Source organism: Eurosta solidaginis, chromosome 3, assembly GCF_040869045.1.
Source record: "Eurosta solidaginis isolate ZX-2024a chromosome 3, ASM4086904v1, whole genome shotgun sequence".
In the NCBI taxonomy this organism is placed as follows: domain Eukaryota; kingdom Metazoa; phylum Arthropoda; class Insecta; order Diptera; family Tephritidae; genus Eurosta; species Eurosta solidaginis.
In genome coordinates this window covers 193,505,296-193,527,097 of record NC_090321.1, presented here as the reverse complement: position 1 = coordinate 193,527,097, position 21,802 = coordinate 193,505,296, and the positions used below count along the sequence as shown (strand labels likewise).

The 21,802-nt window shown below is 42.9% G+C and overlaps 1 protein-coding gene across 3 annotated transcripts in view; it reads right to left on the bottom strand.

Annotated features, from left to right (window-relative positions):
• Pi3K59F (phosphatidylinositol 3-kinase 59F) overlaps window positions 1-21,802 on the bottom strand; it is an 87,354-nt gene that overhangs the window by 47,928 nt on the left and 17,624 nt on the right. For all 3 annotated transcript variants that reach the window (XM_067774407.1, XM_067774406.1, XM_067774408.1), the window contains exon 4: window positions 9,412-10,459. In XM_067774407.1, the coding sequence (XP_067630508.1) occupies window positions 9,412-10,459 (1,048 nt within the window). The remainder of the gene's footprint in view (window positions 1-9,411; window positions 10,460-21,802) is intronic.

Here is a 21,802-nt window from a genome sequence, read left to right as displayed (position 1 = left end):
CATGCTGAGCTGAATCTGATGCATTCCGCCAGTATATGATCCTATTTTTGCTCTTATTTCTTACTATTATGTTCTGAAATTAAGTTGTAATGTTAAATAATATTGTGACGAATATTAGCATCACTAAGCTGCTACTAAATAAATGCACAACAACAATAGATAGGTGACGAAGAGATATCTCATACAAACAAATATGTAGTCATAAGCCATTGTAATTACAAGTACGATATGTAGTAAGACGCACACACACAGCCACGCTCACCTGATCAAAATGCTTGTTCTTGTTCGTTTTGGTTGTGGATGCTATTTGGCACTGTTGTCCTTTATAGGTACAAAAAAAATGTAGTACCCGCTAACGAAAACTGCGTAAAAATTTAATTGTAAAATTACAAAAAAATACCCTTATTTATTTTCAAACGAGAACTTAATTACATCTCTCTTTAAAATCCATATGTTTTGGACAATTTTAGTTAACAAATTGTGATATTTTATTATCGGGACGATAGCTAAAACACGACCGTCGGGGGAGGTATTAATAGATGCGTTTTTGCCTCGCTTCCAATAATTCGAATACTTTTTCGCCTTTGGATTATTGATACCAGGACAAAACGCGTCTTTTCATATCTCTTTCCACATTTTTGGACGGGTTTTTGCAGTCGACCTCGGTTTCAAACTGTTTTTCACGGAGAACTTTTGAAAAGAAAAAACAGCGGGACTGCTCCATATTCTCTTGCTCCGGGAAGGTATCGAACCCAATCCGGGTCCGCCTCCTGACCCCGGTCCTGAGAAATGGTTTTGCTGCATCTGCCGGAAAAGAATCTTTTTAGGACGGTCATACACTTGTCAGTGTGTCTCGTGTAAGGGATGGTTGCATCGGACAGGTTGTTCTGGGGTAGATCCCAAAACCAGACGTCCACGTAAAAAAAAAAAAAATAAAAAAAAATTGAAATAAAAATTAAAAAAAAAAAAAAATTAAAAAAAATTGAAATAAAAATTAAAAAATAAATAAATACAATAAACCCCACTTTTGTATAATTTTCTGTAGGACCCATATAGGTGCACTTAAAATTTCCTACTAAATTCGTTCAAAAATTTACTATCACAGCAACCCATATCTGATATTCCGCTCCTTTTTTCCCCTGTGTCGCTTTCGACGACAGCAACCCCGGTAATTTTGACGCTCAGTGTCAAACTCATGTTCCACGCAGGTTCCACTGGGTTCCACGCTAGTTTGACACTGTATATAGCTGATAACTAGCCACGCATGACATACAAGAGTTCTAGAAAGTGAAACGTCTAGACCTTTGGAGAAATATGCGGCCGAGGCAACAGAGAGTATAAAAGCAGCGCAAGCCGAGTAATAACTAATCAGTTTTTATTTAAACACCCTATTTGTTGTGAAGTATAATTGTGAAGTACTACTCCCAAAGTAATCTAAATAAATACCAGTTTGCAATACTGAATATTGGAGTGATTTATTCAACAGTTAAGCGATTCGAACGTTAGCAGAAGGTTTCAAATAAGCGGAATTTCCCAAAATTCGTTACAATATATTTCTGTTTCTAATAAGTATAACATTGTTGAAATATCTATGTATTTTAATTTTAACCTTTCAGTTGTATACATATATACTTAAATATATCTTTTATATCATGTAGTCCATTTTACGTTGTTTGTGACTTTAAATCCACATACAATAAAAAACGCAAAAAATTGGATCCACTGTTATTTTAACGAACGCAAAAGCAGTTAATGAAACATGTTGCGTTAACCTATACGTGTACATACAATTTATCTCAGCTGTCAATAATGGAATGTCGCAACGCGCCACAAAAACATGGCCTTTATCCATCCACTTACATCAATGCGAAGACTAAGAAGTCAACTTTTTCACCAATCGAAAGTTGCTTCGGTGAAAGGTGTTGTCACAGATAAATTTTCCACGGGTGAAAAAGATTTTATTTGATATCCCATTTGACAAGTTTGAATAAATTTTCAGTGAAAATCATAAATAAAACCTTTACCATATAAAATACCCCAAAGTTATTCTGAAATGCCCAAATTCGATTTTGAGGACGATGGCATTTATGGCCAATATTATTAAAATTACCCTTTTCACGCACTCTCAGAGAGGAAGAATTTTCATATCAGGTCATCAGTGTGTTAAAATCAAACTGATTAATTATTCCTTAGACTCCCGTTGGAGGATTTTGATGACAATTTGTGAGGGGTTGCACTTATTGAAGGGGGCGAAGCACGCTTAACACACCAAGATGTCGAATAGGTTATGAAATAGTTCAAATGGTACCGAAAACAATCAAACATGATCTAGAAATAGTGCCGAACTTACACCAAAATAGTCCGCAAATGTCTTGAGATGGTCGCGAAATGAGCCCGACAACTATTCGAAATCATCCCCAAATAGCCCCGAAGTGAACCCGATCGTAAATTAACTAGAACCGCCTCTAATATGTAAATGGCTTCGATGGAAGCCAATGATTTGATGGGTCCTTTAAGCAAGTCAGATGCTGACACAACAAACTGCATTAATACACAATATCTGCGCTGTGCGATGAACGCCCCATAATAACGTAGTTGTTGTTGTAGTAGTGTTTCACCACATCCAATAGCCTCGACCGATTACAAATTGTCATCAATATCCTCTAACGGGCGTCCAAGGAAACTTGCTGTTTTAACAGGGGTGGACCATAGTAAGAGGGATGTTAGAGGCGTTGGTTCCACATTACAAGAGATGCTTGGTGTCATGTGGGGACACATTGCAAGCAGGACATACATTTTGTATGTCGGGGTTGATTCTGGATAGGTAAGAGTTTAACCTGTTACAGTATACAGATCGAAGTTGGGCTAGAGTGACGCGCGTTTTCCTAGGGAAAGTCCGTTCCTCTTCTGCGAGTTCTGGGTATTTTTCTTTACGAACTGGATTCGCCAGACAATTTCTGGCATAGTGGTCCGACGCCTGTTCGTGTATATCACGGAGGACCTGCTTGTGCTTTTTTGCTTCATATGGCTATGCTCTCAGGTGCCGTATTTCCTCATAATGCTTATGGATATGACCTCTTAAGCCCCTGGGAAGTGCGGCCTCATCAATCAGATGTATGTTGGGATGCCCAAGTTTCTGGGTAGTCAACAGAAACTGTTTGCTCAGCATTTCATTTCTCTCCCTAAGGGGGAATGCTCTCGCCTTATTTGGTTGGTGGTGTTCTGGGGATGGCAGGCCTATATTTTCTTGCAGTGAGTAACCCTTACGCTTGGCGACCATATCGGGGACGCGTTGCATGCATTCGGAGGGCCCCAAAACCTTCGGGGAGTGTCGTTAATACAACAACAAAAATAGGATTTTATTACGCTCTGGATTTTAGGTACAATTGCGGTTGCATGCTCTCCAAAATGTAGATCCTCATCGAACATCCGCCCAAAACTTTTGAGTGCAAGACAGTCGGTAGCATAATGCCATCGAGGTGGATGTCCAATATGTTCGACATTTGCCGTGTCCATGTTGTAAATAAGGTCGCCAATGATTTGGTCGGTGACAATGTCAGGTTTCGCGAGGCGAAAAAACTGGAGACATCAGGGTGGGCCTGGGCCTGTGGCCATTATTGTGCAGACATCTGCGTAGGATACGATAGTAACTCCTTCTGGTGGTGAAGGTAGCTTCGATATGTAGACGTTAAACAGAAGCGGGTATAGGAAACCACCTTGTGGTCACTTGACCTCAAGGAATACACACTGGTGGCATTTCTAGATATAGCGGATGCCTTCAACAACGTTCTCCCGGAGGCCATCACCTCGTCGCTGACCGATCTGGGGGTTGACGCCTGCCTGGTGGAGTTTATATACAATCTGCTTACGCGTAGACAGATTAAAACTGAGCTAGGTGGATGCGTGATCCGCAGACCGGTCGGCAGAGGCACTACGCAGGGCGGCGTTCTCTCTCTGCTACTTTGGTTGGTTACCGTCATCCAACTACTACGCCTCATGGAGGCAGAAGATCACCAAGTGATTGCGTATGCAGATGACATCTGTGTCACCATGCGGGGGAAATTTCCGCAAACTCTTTGCAACCTAATGGAAGGGGCACTATCCAAAATTTCGTACTGGGCCACAGCCACAGGTTTGGAAGTCAACCCGGATAAAACCGAGCTGGTCTCCTTCACGAGGAGGTACAAAGTACCAAATCTAACACCGCCAAGAATTGGGGGTACGTTTTTAGCGTTTAGCGATCAAGTCAAGTATTTGGGAGTCAGTCTGGATAGAAAGCTATTACGGAGTGACCATATAGTGGAGCGATCCAAGAAGGCAGCAGCAGCGCTGTTCACCTGCAAGAGGGCAAATGGCACCTCCTGGAGATTCTGCCCTAAGGTGGCCTACTAGATTTACACAGCCATTGTGCGCCCAATTCTTCTTTATGGTGGCCTGCACTAGCTAAAAGTACCTATCTTAAAATGCTTCAAAAGGTACAACGGAGTTCGGAGCTCTGCATTACCGGGGCTCTCGGCTCCATTCCGTCTGAAGCACTCAACACAATGCTATACCTTCCACCTCTTGACCTGGTGGCGAAGGAAATAGCGGTCATCGCCGCTCTACGCATAAGGGAAACAGGTCTCTGGTCAAATGGATCTAGTCGACACGCAACAATCCTGGGCACGAACGCCCCAGTCCCAATACCGGTACGCACTGACTACTGCACGCCAAAGAACGTCTTCGTTAAAACCTATAGTATATATATACCATCGCGACAAGACTGGAATACCAGACAACATACGGTACCGGGTGCCATCAAAATATTCACGGATGGTTCTAAGCTTGACGGGAAGGTGGGAGCAGGCCTCTTTTCACCGGATCTGGGTCTAGAGGTCTCTTTTCGCCTACCAGATCACTGCAGTGTTTACCAAGCGGAAATGCTGGCAATACCCAGGGCTGTGAATCATCTCGGGTGTATGCCTAAGGATGGTAAACGGGTGATTATTTTCTCAGACAGCCAGGCCGCATTAAAGGCACTGGACTCATTCGTCGACAACGCAAAGTCGGTCACTGAATGCCGCAGATCTCTTAACGAGATGGCTCAGCACTTCAGTATCAGCCTTATATGGGTACCTGGGCACAGGGATATTGAAGGTAACTGCAGAGCAGACGACCTGGCCAGAAGACACCACCGACCATATCCTTCCGGGAAATGATTCGGTAGGTATACCCATGGCCGCTTTCAGGCTTCGTGTGAACACAAGCACTATAAGAATTGCGAATGGACTATGGTCAGCCATATCATCGTGTGAGACATCCAGGCTAACCTGGCCCTCATATGACAAGGGGCGCACAAGAGCGCTTCTGATTTTAAACAAATTAGTTCTGTCATCCCTGATAAGGGTTCTAATAGGGCATTGTTTAATAGGCACGCATGGTGCTAGAAGGGGGGTAACGACCTTCGACTATTGTTTTTGTAGCAGTGCTTCGCCCCATCAAATAGGAGCGACCGTGGCGATTCTGAGAGCAGTATTTTGGCAGGCCTGTAGCTTCTTCCAGTGAGTAGTTTTAAGGCTTGGCGACCATATAGGAGACGCGTAGCATGCAATCGGCTGGCCGATTGCTTTGTAAGTAGTAATGAGCGTTTCTTTATGTTGTTGTTGTTGTAGCGATTAGGTTACTCCCCGAAGGCTTTGGGGAGTGTTATCGATGTGATGGTCCTTTGTCGGATACAGATCCGATACGCTCCGGTAACACAGCACCATTAAGGTGCTGGCCCGACCATCTCGGGAACGATTTATATGGCCACATTAAACCTTCAGGCCATCCCTCCCTCCCCACCCCCAAGTTCCATGAGGAGCTTGGGGTCGCCAGAGCCTCGTCTGTTAGTGAAACGGGATTCACCGCTCGAAGGTGAGGTTGACAATTGGGTTGGAGAAGCTATATATTGCGCTACACAACCCCTTGAATCCCAGCGTTTCTTTATCTTTTCCCCAAGTACTGCCAGCAAGAGATTTGAGGATTTATTACGCCTCTGGATTTTCGGTACAATTGCGGCTGCATGCTCACCAAAATGTAGATCCTGATCGAACGTCACACCCAAGATTTTGGGGTGTAGGACAGTCGGCAGCGTAGTGCCATCGACGTGGATGTTCAAAATGGTCGACATTTGGGACGTCCAAGTTGTAAATAAGGTCGCGGATGATTTAGTCGGTGATAATGCCAGATTTCGCGAGGCGAAAAAACTAGAGAGATCAGGGAGGCAGCCGTTTATTCTGTTGCAAAGCTGATCGATCTGTGGGCCCGGGCCTGTGGCCATTATTGTGCAGTCATCGGCGTAATAAACGATAGTAACTCCTTCCGATGGCGAAGGTAGTTTTGATATGTAGAAATTAAACAAAAGTGGGGATAGGACACCACCCTGTGGCATCCATGTTTAATTCTTCTTGGCTTTGATGTTACGTTTCTGAATTGCACCGATGCCTGCCGACCACCTAGATAATTTGCGGTCCACCTTTTAAGACATGGGGGAAGGGCAGACCCTTCCAGGTCTTGCAGTAACGTGACATGGTTGACCGTATCAAAAGCTTTTGATAGGTCTAGCGCAACGAGTACTGTTCTATGATGGGGCTTCTGATTTAAACCACAATTTATCTGGGTGCTAATGGCATTTAGCGCGGTGGTGGTGCTATGGAGTACTCTAAAGCCATGCTGATGACAGGTTTAATGTGGCCATATAAATCGTTCCCGAGATGGTCGGGCTAGCCCCTCAATGGTGCTGTGATACCGGAGCGTACCGGGTCTGTATTCGGCAAAGACCATCACATCGATAATACTCCCCAAAGCCTTCGAGGAGCAACCTTATCGCTACAACAACAACAGCAACAACAGGCTAGCTGCTTTGAAGTAGGGGAACAAAATGGATTCAAGCGTCTTGGCTACTGGCGATAGGAGAGATATCGGGCGGTATGACTATCCCATGTTAGCTGGTTTCCCAGGCTTTAGTAGCGGGACCAGCTTGGCTATTTTCCATTTCCCGGTAATGACAAAGGTGGAAAGAGACAGGTTGCAGACATGTGCTAAATATTTGAAACCCTCTTTCCCTAAGCTTTTAAGCATTGGCATGGCTATGCCGTCTGGGCCCTCTGCTTAGGATGGTTTAGCATGAGCGATGGCATCCTCAACCTCTCTGGCGGTGATGGTAATTGGTGACGCTCTGAATTTATGTTTATGTGCGTGTCTGTTGGCCCTCCGTCTATCTTTGTCGACCGTAGAATGCATTATATATTGTCGGCAGAAAGCGCTCGCGCTTTTTTTCGCATCCGACAGCACTTTATCGCCAAAGGCGATGGAAACTTTGTCATTGTGCCTAGACGGATTCGATAGGGACTTTACGGTGAACCAAAGTTTACCTACACCGGCAGAGAGGTTACAACCGCTTAGTTGCTCCTCCCATTTCATCCGCTTCTGTTCATCCACAAGCAATCTGATGCGTTGGTTTATATCCCTTATTTGGGGGTCGCCGGGATCGAGCTGTCTTATAAGGTCACGTTTTCTCGCTAAATTTGCGGCCTCCGCCGGAAAGTGGGGCCGAATTTCGGGAATTCTACCGGCGGGAATAAAGCGAGCCGAGGCGGATTCAATGACCTTGCGGAAAGCACGCTCCCCTTTGCGGGCATCAGTCGGGATAGGGAGGGCAGCAAAGCGATTGTCTGTAAAGGATTTGTATTCGTCCCACTTTCCTTTTTTGAAGTTTATGAAAGTGCGTTTTTCTGTGACGATGAAGTCGGCGGTACGCTCGAGCGAAATAAGTATAGGCAGGTGGTCGGATGCCAATGTTACCATCGGCTGCCAGTTGGCGCAGTTTACGAGTCCTGCGCTCACGATTGATATATCCGACGAACTGTGACAGCTTCCTACCATACGTGGGGGGCGTCTCCGTTTATTGTGCACAACGTCGTTTCTTCTATTTGATCCGCCAACATCTCACCCCTACTGTCTGCCTGCAAGTTTGAATGCCACAGATCGTGATGGGCATTGAAATCGCCCAAGATAATGCGATTATTGCCAGTGAATAAGGCGCTGATATTAGGGCGGTATCCACTGGGGCAACAGGTGGCAGAAGGGATATAGATGTTGATGATTTCTAGGTTTGCATCGCCTGACCGGACAGATAAGCCTTGACGTTCTAAGACACTGTCCCTACGGCCGATGTCGGGATCAAATAAATGATATTGCACTGAGTGGTGCATTTCCGCCCTCACGATCTTTTCTGTGGACATTATACCCAGAACAGGTCTGCAGAGCAAATCTTGCTGTGAGTTTAGTCTCTTGAATCGCAGCGATGCGGATGTTGTGCCGCTTCATGAAATCGACTATTTCCGTGATCTTACCAGTTAATCCATTACAGTTTAACTGCAGAATTCTGAAGTGCAACGGGGGAGACGTCGTCACACTACACGACTGCTGCCGGAAAAGAGGGGGGAAGAAGACGGGGGCAGGGGCTGATGTTCGGCATTGCTACCGACTCTACTACGGAGATAGTAGTTATGAGTGGTAGCAGCCGTTTGAGTTGTTGGTGCCGTGGGCGCGAGCAGCAGCGGGTACTTGTTGTGGCTTGATGAGCAGCGGGGCTGCTGGAAGGTAGTGGGGGGCGCTAAGGCGTAAACTACGGGAAGCTCTTTGGCGTGAACAGCAAGGAGCCACAAAAGATTTATAAAAGTTACGTGGACGTCGGGTTTCGGGATCAAGCCCAGAACAACCTCTTCGATGCAACCATCCCTTACACGATACACACTGAACAGAGTATGACCATCCTAAAAAGATTCTTTTCCGGCAGATGCAGCAAAACCATTTCTCAGGACCGGGGTCAGGAGACGGACCCGAATTGGGTTCGATACCTTCCCGGAGCAAGAGAATATGGAGCAGTCCCGCTGCAAGGGGCTGCGGGAAGGACGCAACAAATTAAATGGGGTTACACTGAAATGACAGTCCTTGGTCGGAAAAATCCCAAGTCGCTCCGGTACATAGAACCGACTGCCTTGGGATGCGAACTATTGTCGCAGCTGCAGATGTCATTGTCCTGCGCTTAGTAGGCGTAGGTTGGCCATCCTTGGTAAACCTTTTCTACATGACCTTGCTGAGGTCTCTAGCTATGAAGTCAAGGCTCTAGCAAAATATATAAATTCCACGAAGTGGTTTGACCCGCTTTAGGCATGGTAGGGGTCTTCTTTGAGACCGTATAGGGTATTCCAATGGGCCCATTGGTGGCCTAAGTAGTGAGCTGTTACCATAGTGTCCAGCTCAGCCCTCGAAACCTAACCTAACCTACCCCTTGTTTAAGTCTTCTGCTTTTAGATGTTATGTGCCTGAATTGCACCCACAATAACGCCTTCTTAATCTCTGAATATATCTGTATGTTCTACTCACCAGTTTCCAAGACTTTCAGGAATATTTTCAACACCATCACGTACATATCGTGTACACGTTCATCCTGTTTGAGTAAAGATCCGAGATCTTCAACTTCAATAGATAAATACCAATATAAATAATTAGCGAGTGTTGGATTTTTGCATGCACGCTGTATAAGAAATATACAAAGATCTCCAGGATCATTTTTTAGTGGACCGGCTGTAATGCTTTCATTTGTTAATGTATTAGTCGCATCAGAGATACCAGAAGCTATTGAAGTATTTAAATTGCTATCCAGACTGCCTACACCACCACCACCTGCCACAGCACTTGTTGCGGCAGCTGCAACAAATGACGCTGCTGTAGATGTTGGCACCACTGGTGTGGCTGTGCGGGTGACAGACATTTCTGCTTGTGCTGTGGAGCGTTGCAGAACCGATGCAACAATTCCGCGTTGTACTGCAGCTCCTCCACCTACTGCAATTACTGATGAGGCGCCAGCACCAGCAACACCGCTTGTATCTGAACAAGTTGAACTTGGATCAAATATGGTGGAGTTTCCATCCAATGAACGTACAACATCATGATAGGGGAAAAGGCGTTTGTGTAGTTCTAAAATATCATTGAAATTTTCATATTTCAATGCCTGCACCAATTGTAAAAGATAAAGCAAAAGATCCTCATCGGGTGCCTGAGCCAAACGACTAATGGCATAACGTCGCACTTCTGGATGTGTAAATGCAGGACTAAGCAATTCTAAAGCATCCTCTACGTCCATAGGTTCCCATTTCGCTAATAAAGAAAGTGCTTGCATAACTTCATGTTGAGTTTCCCAATTGATACATTTTAGAAATTTCGTTAAAGCCTTACGATGTGAACACAAATAAAATCGAAATTTCCATAATAGATCTTGTTCTTCGCTGCTAAGTACACATGTTGGTGGATAACGATACACAATTGTATGTAATTGATTGCGTATCATGGCAGTGGGTTTTGCATCTCGATCGGATATACGTGAACGTTCGGAACGCGCCAAGCGATGATGTTTTCGTTCGACAAGATTTTCCTAAAATAAAAAAATGTTGCATACTATTATTGCGAATATGAATTATTGACGTTTCTTATACCCAGATTAGAGATTAGACTGTCTAGGCTGTAGTGAGTCCAACTCGGGGCTAGAACCAACAAGTAATGAAGGCTAAGTTCGGGTGTAACCGAACATTACATACTCAGTTGAGAGCTATGGAGACAAAATAAGGAAAATCACCATGTAGGAAAATGAACCTAGCGTAACCCTGGAATGTGGTTGTATGACATGTGTATCAAATGGAAGGTATTAAAGAGTATTTTAAGAGAGAGTAGGCCATAGTTCTATGGATGGACGCCATTTAGGGATATCGCCATAAAGGTGGACCAGGGCTGACTCTAGAATGTGTTTGTACGATATGGGTATCAAATGAAAGGTGATAATGAGTATTTTAAAAGGGAATGGGCTTTAGTTCTATAGGTGAACGCCTTTTCGAGAAATCCCCATAAAGGTGGACCAGGGGTGACTCTAGAATATGTTTGTACGATATGGGTATCAAATGAAAGCTGTTAATGAGTATTTTGAAAAGGAGTGATCCTTAGTTCCCTAGGTGGACGCCGTTTCGAGATATCGCCATAAAGGTGGACCAGGGGTGTCTCTAGTTGTACGATATGGGAATCAAATGAAAGGTGTTACTGAGCGTTTTAAGAGGGAGTGGGCATTAGGTCTATAGGTGGACGCCTTTTCGAAATGTCGCCATTAGGGTGGGCCAGGGGTGACTCTAGAATGTGTTTGTACGATATGGGTATCAAACGAAAGGTGTTACTGAGCATTTTAAGAGGGAGTGGGCATTAGGTCCATAGGTGGACGCCTTTTCGAGATATCGCCATTAGGGTGGGCCAGGGGTGACTCTGGAATGTGTTTGTACGATATGGGCATCAAATGAAAGGTGGTAATGAGTATTTTAAAAGGGAGCAATCCTTAGTTCTATAGGTGGACGCCTTTTCGAGATATCGCCATAAAGGTGGACCAAGGGTGACTCTAGAATGTTTTTACGATATGGGTATCAAACGAAAGGTGTTACTGAGCATTTTAAGAGGGAGTGGGCACTAGGTCTATAGGTGGACGCCTTTTCGAGATATCGCCATTAGGGTGGGCCAGGGGTGACTCTAGAATGTTTGTACGATATGGGTATCAAACGAAAGGTGTTACTGAGCATTTTAAGAGAAAGTGGGCATTAGGTCTATAGGTGGGCGCCTTTTCGAGATATCGCCATTAGGGTGGGCCAGGGTGACTCTAGAATGTGTTTGTACGATATGGGTATCAAATGAAAGGTGGTAATGAGTATTTTAAAAGGGAGTAATCCTCAGTTCTATAGGTGGACGCCTTTTCGAGATATCGCCATAAAGGTTGACCAAGGGTGACTCTAGAATGTTTGTACGATATGGGTATCAAACGAAAGGTGTTACTGAGCATTTTAAGAGGGAGTGGGCATTAGGTCTATAGGTGGACGCCTTTTCGAGATATCGACATTAGGGTGGGCCAGGGGTGACTCTAGAATGTTTGTACGATATGGGTATCAAAGGAAAGGTGTTACTTACTTACTTACTTAATTGGCGCTTAACCGTCTAAACGGTTATGGCCGTCCAACAAGGCGCGCCAGTCGCTCCTTCGCTCCGCCAACCGGCGCCAATTGGTCACACCAAGGGAGTTTAAATCGTTTTCCACCTGGTCCTTCCAACGGAGTGGGGGCCGCCCTCTACCTCTGCTTCCATAGGCGGGTTCCGATAGAAACACTTTCTTGGCCGGAGCATCATCTTTCATTCGCATAACATGGCCTAGCCAGCGCAGCCGCTGCGTTTTAATTCGCTGGACTATGTTGATGTCTGCGTATAGCTCGTACAGCTCATCATTAAATCTTCTTCGGTACTCGCCATCGCCAACGCGTAGAGGTCCATAAATCTTTCGAAGAACTTTTCTCTCGAACACTCCCAAAGCCGCTTCATCTGCTGTTGTCATGGTCCATGCTTCTGCCCCATATAGCAGGACGGGTACGATAAGTGACTTGTAGAGTATGATTTTCGTTCGCCGAGAGAGGACTTTACTTTTCAATTGCCTACCTAGTCCAAAGTAGCATTTATTGGCAAGATTGATTCTTCGCTGGATTTCAGTGCTGATGTTGTTGCTAATGTTGATGCTGGTTCCCAAAGGAAAGGTGTTACTGAGCATTTTAAGAGGGAGTGGACATTAGGTCTATAGGTGGACGCCTTTTCGAGATATCGCCATTAGGGTGGGCCAGGGGTGACTCTAGAATGTTTTTACGACATGGGTATCAAACGAAAGGTGTTACTGAGCATTTTAAGAGGGAGTGGGCATTAGGTCTATAGGTGCACGCCTTTTCGAGATATCGCCATTAGGGTGGACCAGGGTTGACTCTAGAATGTGTTTGTACGATATGGATATCAAATTAAAGGTATTGATGAGGGTTTTAAAAGCGAGTGGCCCTTAGATGTATATGTGAAGGCGTTCTCGCGATATCGACCAAATGTGGATCAGGTGATCCAGAAAATCATCTGTCGGGTACTGCTAATTTATTTATATATTCAATAACACTAACAGTATTCCTGCCAAGATTCCAAGGGCTGTTGATTTCGCCTTGTAGAACTTTTTCATTTTCTTCTACTTAATATGGTAGGTGTCACACCCATTTTACAAAGTTTTTTCCAAAGTTATATTTTGCGTCAATAAACCAATCCAGTTACCATGCTTCATCCCTTTTTTCGTATTTGGTATAGAATTATGGCATTTTTTTAATTTTTCGTAATTTTCGATATCGATAAAGTGGGCGTGGTTATGGTCGGATTTCGGCCATTTTTTATACCAAGATAAAGTGAGTTCAGATAAGTACGTGGGCTAAGTTTAGTAAAGATATATCGGTTTTTGCTCAAGTTATTGTGTTAACGGCCGAGCGGAAGGACAGACGGAGGACTGTGTATAAAAACTGGGCGTGGCTTCCACCGATTTCGCCCATTTTCACAGAGAACAGTTAACGTCATAGAATCTATGCTCCTACCAAATTTCAAAAGGATTGGTAAATTTTTGTTCGCCTTATGGCATTAAAAGTATTCTAGACACACTAAATGAAAATGGGCGGAGCCACGCCGATTTTGAAATTTTCTTTTATATTTGTATTTTGTTGCATCATATCATTACTGGAGTTGAATTTTGACTTAATTTACTTATATACAGTAAAGATATTAAATTTTTTGTTAAAATTTGAATTAAAAAAAAATTTTTTTTAAAAAGTGGGCGTGTTCTTCATCCAATTTTGCTAATTTTTATTTAGCACATATAAAGTAATAGTAGTAACGTTCCTGCCAAATTTCATCATGATATCTTCAACGACTGCCAAATTACAGCTTGCAAAACTTTTAAATTACCTTCTTGTAAAAGTGGACGGTGCCACGCCCATTGTCCAAAATCTTACTAATTTTCTATTCTGCGTCATAACGTCAACCCATCTACCAAGTTTCATCGCTTTAACCGCCTTTGGCAATGAATTATCGCATTTTTTCGGTTTTTCGAAATTTTCGATATCGAAAAAGTGGGCGTGGTTATAGTCCGATATCGTTCATTTTAAATAGCGATCTGAGATGAGTGCTCAGAAACCTACATACCAAATTTCATCAAGATACCTCAAAATTTACTCAAGTTATCGTGTTAACGGACGGACGGACGGACGGACGGACGGACATGGCTCAATCAAATTTTTTCTGGATCCTGATTATTTTGATATATGGAAGTCTATATCTATCTCGATTCCTTTATATATGTACAACCAACCGTTATCCAATCAAACTTAATATACTCTGTGAGCTCTGCTCAACTGAGTATAAAAAGGCCAAAAGGTTACAAACCTTAACCCCAAACAAAACTAATTTTAATGCATTTGTACATTTTACGAAACAAAAGTGATAACAAACTAGTAACGGCTTCATGTTTTGAGATAAACGTCGTAAGTTTTATATATGAGTGTTTATTTAATTAATGAAATAAGTTAATTGTTACATTTTAAAGCTAATGCGTAAAAGTATATCAATTGAAAGATAAAAAAGTAATGAAGAAGATAAAGAATGTTCTGGCAACACAGTTGTCGTGGCGCTGCCATCTCGTTTCATACATAAGATTTTTCCCTCCTCTGCAAGGGCTAAGGTATCCGACAGGTTCTCTGTCTGGTTGATCTCCGTGGAATTTGAGGTATCCTACTTGTTTCGGGTGTTGTCTGCGGTGTAGATGTAGGATTATGCGCTATTGTACTATTGGCCGAAGCAAAGCCTTCAAAATCTTCCGATCCCCACGATTCGTTTTGCGCCGTTTCAGTAACCACCGGTTGCGTTATTGCTTTAGTGATATCTACTTCAGCTGATGCCTCCGTTTCATTAGTGTTGTCTTCGGTTGACAGCCTCGCCTTGTAATAATCAACTTCCCGAGCTGTTTTATCAGGTCCAACCGGGGCTTTGCGTATTTGGTCCACATGCCGTTTTACACTTTCCCCATTGAAGGGTATTTCATAGTGCAGATCACCTAGACGTGCGTTTATGGTTCCCCTGAGCCACTTACAAATTCGTGGATTTCCAGACAAAAAGTAAACATTTTGATTTGGTTCAAACTCTCTAATAGTTTTCTTGGACTTTACGTATTGCTTCTCTTCTACCTTCTTTGAAATTTCCTCTGGTCGAATCAGATTCAACCTTGTGCGCAACTGTCGCCCCATAAATAATAGTGCTGGTGATGACCCTGTGGTTGCATGCGGTGCGTTTTTGTATTGCTTCAAAAATTCATTCAAATTTGTCTTTAATGAACTACTCGTAGTACCCATCGCTTTCAATGCTTTCTTGACTGTTTGTACGCTACGCTCTGCTTGTCCGTTAGTTGCTGGGTGATACGGCGCTGAATATTTGTGATATTTAACACCAACTGCTGTCAGAAAGTTGTTAAATTCTGCAGAAGTAAAATTTGTTCCATTATCAGAAACGACAGTTAGCGGCACGCCGTAAGCCGCAAACACTTCGTCCAACAACGCAATTGTCGCCGTTGCTGTTATAGATTTAGTAACTCTCACTTCTAACCACTTACTGTATGCGTCCGAGATTACCAGCAACATCGCTCCCTCGAAAGGTCCCGCATAGTCGATATGAATACGTTCCCATGGTCCCTTGGGTTATTCCCAATGATGATCCTCACTTTTTGCCGGTATGTTTGCGTGTCTTGCACATGCATCATATTGGTTCGCAATATTCTCGATATCATTGTCTATGCCCGGCCAGTATATGAATGAGCGAGTAATCCCTTTCATCTTAACAATTCCTAAATGCCCCGTGTGTAAATTGTCAAGCAGTTTGTTTCGAAATTTCGGTGGAATAACAACACGATGCTCGAACGTCAATCATCCGGAGGACAACTTATAATTGACTTCTGGGGATTTGTACCCTGCCCATTTCAAGCACTGGCCACTTTCCAGTAGTTTAATTATTTTACCCATTCGTTCACCTTTTCTGGACTCTTTTGCTATGTGTTCTGAACTTAGTGGTAATTGGTTGATTTGGCGAATAATGAAGTGGTCGAACTCATCATATTCGTCTAGATTCGTCATGGCTGTCTGTTGCAACTGCTTAATTTGTAATGATTTCGGTGGCTGAAAGTGGGCGCGGGAAAGATAGTCGGCATTCGCGTTCGCCTTTGAGCTCTTGTACACTACCTCGAAATCAAATCTGCTTAAAAAGTCTGCGTAGTTCGCCATTCTACTTATGCATAATACTGGAAGCGATTTGTCAGGTTGTAATATTTGTGACAATGACTTATGATCGGTGATTAGTGTCCAATGACGCGCGTATAAATATTTGAAAATTTTCTGAACCGCCCACACAATTGCCAATGCCTCTTTGTCAATCTGTGGATAGCGTTGTTCTGTAGCATTCAATGTTCGACTTGCGTATGCAATTGGTTGTTCGGTCCCGTTTCCCTAAACGGTGTGAAAGCACGGCTCCTAGTCCTGTTGGACTCGCGTCTGTTGCCAGTAGTACAGGTAGTGTTGGGTCGTATGGCATCAACACTTGAGGTGAAACCAACGTCTCTTTCAATAGGGCAAACGCTGCGTTTGCCTCCTTAGTCCAGTGAAATTTCTCTCTTTTCAGCATATCCCGCAATGACCGTGCACTTGTGGCCAAATCTGGAATAAATGCGCTATAATACGTGGTTTTTCCTAAAAACAGCTGTAACTCTTCGAAAGTCGTTGGCTTGGGAGCGTTTAGTACCGCTTCAATGTGTTTTTCGGATTTATGTATGCCCTGTTCGTCGAACCGGTGGCCAAGGAACTCCACCGATGGTGTCGCAAAGACACACTTTGACTTGTTCAAATGCAAACCATGTGATTTAATGCGATTTAGTGTCGTTTCCAAAACTATCAGTAGCTGCTCGAAGTTTTCAGCAAACACCAAGATGTTATCAAAAAAATTTAAAACATTTGTAACACAGTCTCCATTTTTCTTTGCCAGATAGCTGGAATATTTGCTGCTCCATATACCGCACGAGTAGGTCGTATTAACCCATGGGTCACTGTATTTAATGTCAATACATGCGCAAACTCATCGTCAATTGTTAAATGCCTATATGTATCTGTTATATCTAAGTGACAAAATATTGTAGCGTTTTTCATTTTATTAAACAAATCTTCTGCTTTTGGAATCGGGTGTTCCTCGATGATCATTTTTGATTGACAGTGGGCATATAATTACCGGTAATGCGAATACCCCCATTCTTTTTTGCTACTACGTGTGTTCTTGAGGCCCATTCTGAATGCTCCACTCTCTTGTAAAAACCTGACTGAATTTTACGATCTATTTCCTGGGCATACTCCTCTCTCAGCGCCATCGGTACAACGCGCGCTCGCGCGAAAACTGGTGTTGCTCCAGCTTTGAGCTTTTCTTTTGCAGGTGGCCCACTCAACTTCCCAGCTGTCGTTCTGAAGATGTCCTCAAAACGTGTAATGAGATGTTGCAGTCGCGTTTCTTGGTTTATTAATAGTTTTGGTGCTGTTGAATTTATAGTATTGATTCGGTCAGACGATGAAAACAGTTCAGTGAAGTTTATTTCTCGTGCGAATTACGATATCCATTCTCGGCCGCAAAGTGTATCACAATCTCCTTGAACGACATACAAATTAAGTCGTCGTGAAGTTTTCCCCATTGTCGCAGTTACTACGACCCGTCCAATGCAGTTCACCTTGTGGCCCGTATAGCTTGTAAATCGTCGATCTGTCTTTAACAACCTAAAATTTGGTTTAATCGAACGCAACGTTTTGCAATTCATTACTGCACATGGTGCACCCGTATCTAATTCCATCTGAATTTGTTTCCCATCTATATATATAGGAACCATTTTTCTATCTACTGCATTGCATGCATTAACACTGTTTAGTTTATGTACTGATTCACATTCATCCTCTGAAATCTGATCTAATTTGATCTTACACACTTTGGCGATGTGGCCTACTCTTCCACATGCAAAGCATTTGGACTTGTTAAATTTGCAGTCTTTTCTAAGGTGTGGGGGGCAAAATCCGTAACAATTGGACTCTTTCTCTTTTGCCCTCTGCATCGGTTTTTCGCCACTCGGGTTTTTTTTTTTGTTTTTTTTTTTGTTTTAACTGGTGCGTATCCCAGTTTATACGTTGGCTCGCTTGTTTGTATCACTTCTGTGCACTTTAGGTCTGTTGTGGCGTTTTGTGTTAATTCGATTGTATGCGCAATTTCGTATGCTTCAGCAAAATTTTTTGGTTTCCTTGCAATAACTTCATTACAAATAACTCGTGATTCTACGCCATACAACAATTGCTCTAGTAGCATTATATCCAAGAATTCTCCATACTCACAGTGTACAGCCGCTTCTCTTAACCGAAGTGCGAACTTGCAAATCGGCTCTCCCTTTTCTTGTTTGTTTTGCCGGAACTTGATACTTTCTGCATACTTATTCCTAAAGCCATCAAAATGGCGAATCAAGATATTTTTTATTTCGCTGTAGTTGAGCGAGTCTGGTGTTTTTGGGCTAACAAGAATTTTTAGCGCTGTATTAAGCTCTGTCCCCATGTGCACACGTACGAACTTGTGCTGTTCCGCTTCTGGAACCTTGCTCAACTGTAATCCCCAATCTACACGTGTGAAATAATCCTGTACTGAGGATTTATCTTCCGATTTGTATTCCGTAATACTAAACGGTGGCGGTTTGGGTGACAACGAACGATTTACCTTTGTATTTGCCGCAGCATTCTGTGCAGCCTCCTCCACAGCTCCTCGGATTGCTCCTGCTAGCGCATCCAACACTGTTTTTAAATCCTCCGGTGTAAGGCTCATTTTTAAATACACTTCTGACACCACTTTTATATATGAGTGTTTATTTAATTAATGAAATAAGTTAATTGTTACATTTTAAAGCTAATGCGTAAAAGTATATCAATTGAAAGATAAAAAAGTAATAAATAAGAAGATAAAGAATGTTCTGGCAACACAGTTGCCAGATGTATATATAAATAATTTATTGTCGTGGCGCTGCCATCTCGTTTCATACATACAGTAAGCAATTAAAACAAAGTTCTAAATGTTCGTTTATCGGGTATGCCTGTCGTAAGAAGCGACAAAAATACCAGATTCAAGGGGTTGTGTGCCTGCGCAATATATGGCTTCTCCAAACCCAATTGTCAACCTCACCTTCGAGCGGCGAATGCCGTTTCATTAACAGACGAGGCTCTGGCGACCCCAAGCTCCTCATGGAACTTGGGGGTGGGGAGGGAGGGATGGGTGAGGAGGGATGGCCTGAAGGTTTAATGTGGCAATATAAATCGTTCCCGAGATGGTCGGGCTAGAACATTAATGGAGCGGTGTTACCGAAGCGTGCCGGATATGTATCCGGCAAAGAACCATCACATCGATAACACTCCCCGAAGGCTTTGGGGGTTGGAATATACCCGCGGTAGGTATGCCTGTCGTAAGAGGCGACTAAAATACCAGATTCAAGGGGTTGTGTGCTAGCGCAATATATAGCTTCTCCAAACCCAATTGTAAACCTCACCTTCGAGCGGCGAATGTCGTTTCATTAACAGACGAGGCTCTGGCGACCCCAAGCTCCTCATGGAACTTGGGGGTGGGGAGGGAGGGATGGCCTGAAGGTTTAATGTGGCCATATAAATCGTTTCCGAGATGGTCGGGCTAGCACCTTAATGGAGCTGTGTTACCGGAGCGTACCGGATCTGTATCCGGCAAAGGACCTTCACATCGATAACACTCCCAAAAGCCTTCGGGGAGTAACCTTATCGCTACAAACAACAAAAACTAAATTTTCGTGAAATTTCAGCTTTGAATGTAAGGATATTTGTATAGCGAACTTACATAATTAAGCAAGAGTTGATGAAATTTTTTAAAAATAGCAAGTAAGGACGGTTGTAACCGAACATTACATACTCAGCTGAGAGCTTTGGAGAAAAAATAAGAGAAAATCACCATATAGGAAAATGAACCTAGGGTAACCCTGGAGTGTTTATATGAAATGGGTATTAAATGGAAGGTATTAAAGAGTATGGCGGCTACCGTGGTGTGATGGTAGCGTGCTCCGCCTACCACACCGTATGCCCTGGGTTCACACCCCGGCAAAGCAACATCAACATTTTAGATATAAAGTTTTTCAATTAGAAGAAAATTTTTCTAAGCGGGGTCGCCCCTCGGCAGTGTTTTGCAAGCGCTCCGGGTGTATTTCTGCCATGAAAAGCTCTCAGTGAAAACTCATCTGCCTTGCAGATGCCGTTCGGAGTCGGCATAAAACATGTAGGTCCCGTCCTGCCAATTTATAGGGAAAATCAGGAGGAGCACGACGCAAATTGAAAGAGAAGCTCGGCCTTAGATCTCTTCGGTGGTTATCGCACCTTACAATTATTTTATTTATTAAAGAGTATCTTAAAAGGGAGTGGGCCATAGTTCTATAAGTGAACGCCATTTCGGGATATCGCCATAAAGGTGGACCAGGGGTGACTCTAGAATTTGTTTGTACATTATGGGTATCAAATTAAAGGTATTAATAAGGGATTTAAAAGGGAGTGAACCTTAGTTGTATATGTGAAGGCGTTTTCGAGATATCGGATCAGGGTGACCCAGAACATCATCTGGCGGGTACCGCTAATATATTTACATATATATGTAATACCACGAACAGTATTCCTGTCATGATTCCAAGGGCTTTGGATTTCGCCGTGCAGAACTAGATATAACACCCATTTTACAAAGTTTTTTCCAAAGTTATATTTTGCGTCAAAAAACTAATCCAATCACCATGTTTCATCCCTTTTTTCGTATTTGGTGTGTAATTATGGCATTTTTTTCATTTTTCGATATCCAAAAAGTGGGCGTGGTCATAGTCGGATTTCGCCCATTTTTAATACCAAGATAAAGTGACTTCAGATAAGTACGTGAACTAAGTTTAGTAAAGATATATCGATTTTTGGTCAAGTTATCGTTTTAACGGCCCCGCGGAAGGACAGACGGTCGACTGTGTATAAAAACTGGGCGTGGTTTCAACCGATTTCGCCCATTTTCACAGAAAACAGTTATCGTCACAGAAGCTATGCCCTTACCAAATTTCACAAGGATTGGTAATTTTTTGTTCGACTTATGGCATTAAAAGTATTCTAGACAAAATAAATGAAAAAGGGCGGAGCCACGCCCATTTTGAAATTTTCTTTTCTTTTTGTATTTTGTTGCACCATATCTTTACTGGAGTTTTATGTTGACATAATTTACTTCTATACTGTAAAGATATACAATTTTTTGTTAAAATTTTACTTGTAAAGTTATTTTTCCTTTTAAGTGGATGTGTTCGTTATCCTATTTTGCTAATTTTTACTTAGCACACATGTAGTAATAGGAGTAACGTTCCTGCCAAATTTCATCATGATATCTTCAACGACTGCCAAATTACAGGTTGCAAAACTTTTAAATTACCTTCTTTTAAAAGTGGGCGGTCCCACGCCCATTGTCCAAAATTTTACTAATTTTCTATTTTGCGTCATGAGGTCAACCCACCTACCAACTTTCATCGCTTTATCCGTCCCTGGTAATGAATTATCGCAGTTTTTCGGTTTTTCGAAATTTTCGATATCGAAAAAGTCGGCGTGGTTATAGTCCGATTTCGTTCATTTTAAATAGCGATCTGAGGTGAGTGCCCAGGAACTTACATACCAAATTTCATTAAGCTACCTTAAAATTTACTCAAGTTATCGTGTTTACGGATGGACGGACATGGCTAAATGAATATCTTTTTTCGCCCAGATCATTTTGATTT